The sequence below is a fragment of the Aptenodytes forsteri genome, unplaced genomic scaffold (genome assembly GCF_000699145.1).
Source record: "Aptenodytes forsteri isolate BGI_AS27 unplaced genomic scaffold, ASM69914v1 Scaffold162, whole genome shotgun sequence".
Lineage (NCBI taxonomy): Eukaryota > Metazoa > Chordata > Aves > Sphenisciformes > Spheniscidae > Aptenodytes > Aptenodytes forsteri.
This window is the reverse complement of record NW_008795132.1, coordinates 127122-132908: the sequence shown is the minus strand read 5'-3', so window position 1 is coordinate 132908 and position 5787 is coordinate 127122. Positions and strand designations below refer to the sequence as shown.

At 52.4% G+C, this 5787-nt stretch overlaps 1 protein-coding gene across 1 annotated transcript in view; it reads left to right on the top strand.

The window, feature by feature from the left end:
- Positions 1–5787, top strand: part of ATF7 (activating transcription factor 7) — a 67773-nt gene that overhangs the window by 57430 nt on the left and 4556 nt on the right. Inside the window, exons 8-11 of the mRNA XM_009278371.2 lie at positions 217–330; positions 1468–1614; positions 2966–3163; positions 4475–4583. Coding sequence (XP_009276646.2) covers positions 217–330; positions 1468–1614; positions 2966–3163; positions 4475–4583 — 568 coding nt within the window. The remainder of the gene's footprint in view (positions 1–216; positions 331–1467; positions 1615–2965; positions 3164–4474; positions 4584–5787) is intronic.

Sequence of the window (5787 nt, the reverse complement as noted above, 5' to 3'; positions counted from 1 at the left end):
CTTTGTGGCTGGGCCACTCCCACCCAGCCACTGTGGCCACCAAAGGAGTGGCTGCTGGCCTTCAGTGACAGCAGGCATAATTGATGGCAGTAGTTAAACACTGAACGTTTGTCAAGATTTATAAATGTGCTTGGTCGGGGAATTATTACAGAGCCGCTTCGCGCTTGCAAAAGCACCTCAGCTTCCAAAACCCATGCGTTGCTTCCTCCCCGATAGCTGGCTCGGCCGATGTCCATGGTGCCGAACATTCCCGGTATTCCTGGGCCGCCCATCAACAGCAGCGGATCCATTTCACCATCAGGACTTCCAGTGCACTCTGAAGCCAAAATGGTAAGTGTCCAAATACATGCTGGGGAGGGTGTCACGTCCGCGATCTTGTCCCTAAGTCTTCGCTAGCTCCTCCAGAAGAGACTCCGTCTGGAGGCTTTTTCCCTGCAGCCTTCGCAAAGAGCCGCTGCTTCTCCGAAATCCTGCGCTGCGCCTCCCCACACCGAGAGCAGGTGTTGCAAATGCCACCAGGAATATTAGACTAATCAGCGCTGCGGCTCTGGCAGGCAGAGCAGGCACGCTATTGTCAAGACAAACCTCAGCCCCATCCTAAACGCGGCTGTTTTGTAAAGCTGGTGCTTCTAGTTCCAAGATAACAGATGGGTTGGAGGTGGGCTTGAGGAAGGCAGAGCCAAGAGAAGAGATGTTGTGCTGTAAATCCAAGGATCCTGGTAATGGTTTTCGTGTTGTCCTCTTTAACTAAAAGTTTATGAAAGAATTTTCTTCTCCTGGCTCTTCATGGCTCAAACTAGGTGCACGCAGAGAGGGGGAAGCAAACCTAAGTTTGCGAGCAAAGAGCAGTGAAACCCCCTGGTTTTTTGGCTGAGACGGGGTGGAGACGTTTGCAAACCCACCTCTTATAGCGGCGCTGCTCACCGTTGCCGGTGCGCTGTCACTGCTCCCATTGCACCCTGTTCAGATGTCTGCAGGATGCATGGGCAGATCAGAGCTACGAGTGAGGCGAGAGATCTTAAACTCTGAGGCATGAAACAGCCATCCTGCCCCGCTGGCCTGTGTCTGGCTGCCCAGAGAAAGAATTTGCAAGACGTGGTCTTGATCACGCGCAAGTCCTTCTCCATCCCAGAAGGACCCCTCTGTGGGTGCTCAAGGACAGTTGGGCTCCGCAGCCTGTTCAGTCCGTGGTCTTTCTGCAGAGCCTGCCAGCTGGGGAGCGGATCGGTGCCAGTTGCAGTAGCAATTTTGGGATGCGGACACCTGTCCGCTTGGGCCTAAGTTGGAAGCCGCTGTCTGTCTTTGGGTAGGCCAGATGGTGATGGCTTTCGGTTGGATTTGGATCAGCCGCAGTCCCTGAAGAGCCTGTTCCCCCGGGGCCTGGCTCCTTGGATGATAGAGGAGCTGGTTAAAGCCTTAACAGCATGGAGAACAGGTCCACTGACGTCCTTTTTTCTCCTTTAACAGAGGCTGAAGGCCAGCTTGACGGCATCTTCCTCACTGAATGGCAGCAACCTGGTGGTGGGCTCAGCCAGCACGATGGTGACCGCACGTCCAGAGCAGAGTCAGATACTTGTCCAGCACCCTGACGCCCCTTCCCCAGCTCAGCCACAGGTCTGCTACTGCTTAGCCCGTGAGGCTGGGCTGGAGATGCTGCGGGTTTCTGGGCCTCGGGGAAAGAGGAGGAAAATCTTGCAGCTTCCTGGTTTGCAGAATGAGTTAAAAACCTTGTTTTTTCAGTGCCGCTTCAGCACTAATGCTCTCAAACACCACCAGGCAGAAAGCTTCAGCAACATGTTAATTTGCTTGACAAGGTCTGGAGTTTCGAAAGAATAGTTCGCTCTCTTCTCCCTGCTCAATTACTGGGGTTAAATGCTCCCCTCTTAGGCAATCAACTCCACTGGCTCCTGCCAGCTAACCAAATGCCAGCCTTCCATCAGGATCACCACCTGCTCCGTCAGTTAGATAGGCTTCCAAAAGTTTAATATCCATATGCTGCCTGACAGCGAGTACCGAAGTGTAACTGCACTCCCCGATTGTGGCAGTGTAATTACAGAGCCCTCGCAGAAGCGCCGGCAAGGCTGTGTCTGCAGGACTGTTTGCCCTCGCTGACTTTTCCATTGTCCTCCTGAAATAAAACCGGGAAATATGCGGTTTTACAAAATCTTTTTGTACCAGTTGCCTCTGAGAGCTTGTTTAGCTGAAGACATTCAGGGAAAATTTAACCCAAATTAATTTTTAAAGCAAATCACCCACTCAAAAACTGTAATTTATGTTCCGCGAGTGAGTTACTGAACCCAAATGGAGTTACTGGACCCAAATGGAGACGGCGCTTTGACCGTGCGTGGTTACATGCGTCAGAGCGGGATCGAGCGCTCCCAGCCCTGCAGCTGGAAATTACCCTCCGTCAGCTGATACGTGGTTGCTGGCCGTGTGGGAATCTCCTAAGTCATTGCAGCGTGAAGTGCTTTTTAAAGTCTCTTAAGTGAAATTAAAAGGAAGGCTGTTTTCTCTGCCTTGCCCGTGGTCACTTACCACGTTAGCTCCTCGTCATGGAGGGGAGGAAAACTTCTGCTGTCGGTTACATGCCATTAGCTGACTGTAGGAGTTTGGAATTTAACTAATTCCCCTGACATTCACACATTCACCGGGTTCAGGATCTCAGAGAGTTCATGTGGATTCGCACCTTCATTTTGCAGGGCGCTTCAGACTCAGCTGAGGAAGGGCTGCCAGAAACGCCTGTGAAAGGGGCTTTATCCCCAGCTCCCCCATCGCAGCCAGGGCTGCCCTTGGTCCCCCCCGCAGCGTTGTACAGTTCTAGCTGCTCTGCAAAAGCAAATCCCTTTTTGCTCCAGCTGCAAGAGCTGGCATCTCCTCTGCCAAACTTTGGTTACGCCGGTGTGCGTCTGCCTGCCTGCACCAGAGCTTCTTTTCAGTATCTCTCTTTCACGTGCCCCATCTCCAGGTTTCCCCTGCCCAGCCCACCCCCAGCACCGGCGGGCGACGGAGACGCACGGTTGACGAAGACCCGGACGAGCGCCGGCAGCGGTTCCTGGAGCGGAACCGGGCTGCCGCGTCCCGCTGCCGTCAGAAACGCAAGCTCTGGGTGTCTTCCTTGGAGAAGAAAGCCGAGGAGCTCACGACCCAGAACATCCAGCTGAGCGTGAGTATGTAACCGTGGAGGCCGAGCACAGCCCTTTGCCAGCGTTAGGACCGTCGCTCCGGAGGGAACATCTTCCCCGTGCTGCAGAGACAACGTGCATTTGGATGCTGCTTTCTGGAGCAGGATTGCTGCCTCTGTGCCTAGATTTCACTCCCCGCTTTCCATACTGATCCTCTGCCTCGAGCAGGCCACGGGGGAAGAGTGCTTCAGTGCTCTTGTTTCTCTCCCTGTCCCCCTCGAAAGGGCTCTGCCTCTGCCCCTCAAGGCAGCAGCTCAAGGAGCAACGCCAGCCTCAAGAGCAGAGCGCAGAGGCCCCGGGAAGCAGCTGTATTTGCAGAGTGGAAACCTCCCCTACGGGAGGGAGAGCTCTCTGCTGGCACGGGGTCAGCAGAAGCAGTCCCGGTTCCCTTCCCTGCCTGGCGGACCTGGTGCTGGGGTGAGCAGGGAGGCTCTGCAGCTGCGGCCCGCAGTCATACTGATTTTTCTGGAGAACTGGGTTTCCCTGGCTCTCTGGCAGCACCCGCCGTGTGCCTAACAGAAGTGCAACGCATCTAGAAATACAGACTTCGCTTCCATTGCCATTAGCCCCCTTGTTAATGCTCTCAGCATTGGCCGAGGATTGAAGGGTCTGCAAAGACAGAACTCGTGTCCGTTCTGGGCTTTTTCTTTCGCCGGTGGCTCATGCGGTGGGATTTTTTCAATAGCGCTGATCATGGTATTTTTATTCTCTTCCCAAGATAATTATAGAAACTGTTTCCTCCGGCAATTTTGAAATACAATTGACTGGGTTTCAGCTGTTTCTCCAAACGTTTCAATAGAGGAATAATATGCTGCACAAAGTTTTCAGGGGAGTAGACCTGGTTTACGGAAGAAGCTCACAGAGGTGCTGAGAGCTTGGAGGAGCTCTGACGTTCCCCACGGCCTGGCGTGGGCTGAGCTGGTTGTACACTCAGCTTCTCGCTCTGTTTAGTTTTCCTTCGGAGCCATCAGCAAGCCGGAGTGTCTGACTCAAGTAGTTGGCATTACCAGGAGGGCTCAGGCAAATGTATGTCCAGGATTAGGTGATTAACGTAGCGAGGGGCTTTCCAGCCAGCGGTGGGGGCTGCTGGAGGGAAATGCTGCAGTCTGTGTCTTGCGCGTTAAATTCCCCAAACCCAGAAACTTTGTTTGGTGTTCTTGGGCCAGAGGCATCTCAAATTAGACAACAAATTGTAAGTTTGCAGGGCACATAAATTAACGTCCTGCCGTTGCTGGAGGCTGCTGTCAAGAGCATGAGTGATGCATACGTGCGTGTTTGTTTTTCAATCTCAGAATGAAGTTACGCTACTGAGGAACGAAGTTGCTCAGCTTAAACAGCTCCTGCTGGCTCACAAGGACTGCCCTGTCACTGCACTACAGAAGAAAACACAGGGCTATCTCGGTGAGTGATGACTTTTGCTGGTCCTTACTGCCCTTTAAGTAGGTCTAAGCAGATGAAACCTGCGTAAGATGTGAAGGAAAGGAGTCTTCATCTTAGTCTCTGCTCCATCACCCTCCAGCGACTGCACCTGGCAGGACGGGACAGACCTTGGTCCTGTGTCTTCTGCTTGATACGGCCTCCACAGCGAGGAGGATCACCCAGGCTGGACCTGCAAATTGGCACTGCAAATTGGCACTTTAACCTGGTTTATAAGATCTTGCAAGCAGGCAGCGAGGGCAACCACGGTGCGAAGGCGCCGAGGGAAGGAGGTAGTGCATCTCCCTCCGCGTCTCTGTAGTGTGGAATATTTGACGGAGATCCGTATCTCCGCTCCTCCCTGGAGTGCGGGCCAGCGTCTCTCCACCCGCTCCCAGGCAGCGTGCCAAGCACTTGAGACTCTCTTTGAAGTTAAAAACTATTGCTGCTCTGAAAGCGAAGCCAGAGTCAGAAAAGGCCAGACTCTATAAATGACATCATGGGGCTCTATATCTCATTCTCTGCAATTCACATCAAATTGGCTCGGGTTTGGAACTAAGGCGGCCTCCTTTTTATCTTCTTTTCTTTCTTTCATATTTTTTTTTTAATGCTGCCTATTTCATTATAATCAACCTGGGAGCTAAACATTATGTCTGGATTCTTATGTCATCTCTGCAGTAACAATTCCACGCTGTGGTATTTGTGCAAAGACTTTGGGAGGATGCTGGAGTCCCCTAGCGTTGCCTAGCTTAACGGGACGAGAGGCAGGGATGTAAATGGAGATAAGAAAAGGGAAGGGGAGAAAACAAGAGCCAAGAAAGCAGGCGCTGTCCTTCCTGATTGCCTCCCGCTTCCCATCTCCTGGGTCTCTCCTGGGTCTCTGAAATGCTCTTTGCCTGTGCGGTGAGGCACAAATACGTGCTGCGCGGGGCCTGGCACAGCCGGTTTATTTTCGCTCGTTACAGTGACTCAGAGCTTGAGTAATGTGGTCATGAAAACCCTCGCTGTCCCCCAGCCCTTGCAGACAGGTGTTCGCTCTGTGTATATTGCAGAGAGGCGACATGATTTTTCCTGTTAACTTCCAAAGTTTACAGTTCCTATTATTATTCCTCACAGTCTGTCTAGTCCAATAATAGGAATTCATCACACATCTGAATAATAAAAATGAAATTCACACCTCCCTCCCCAT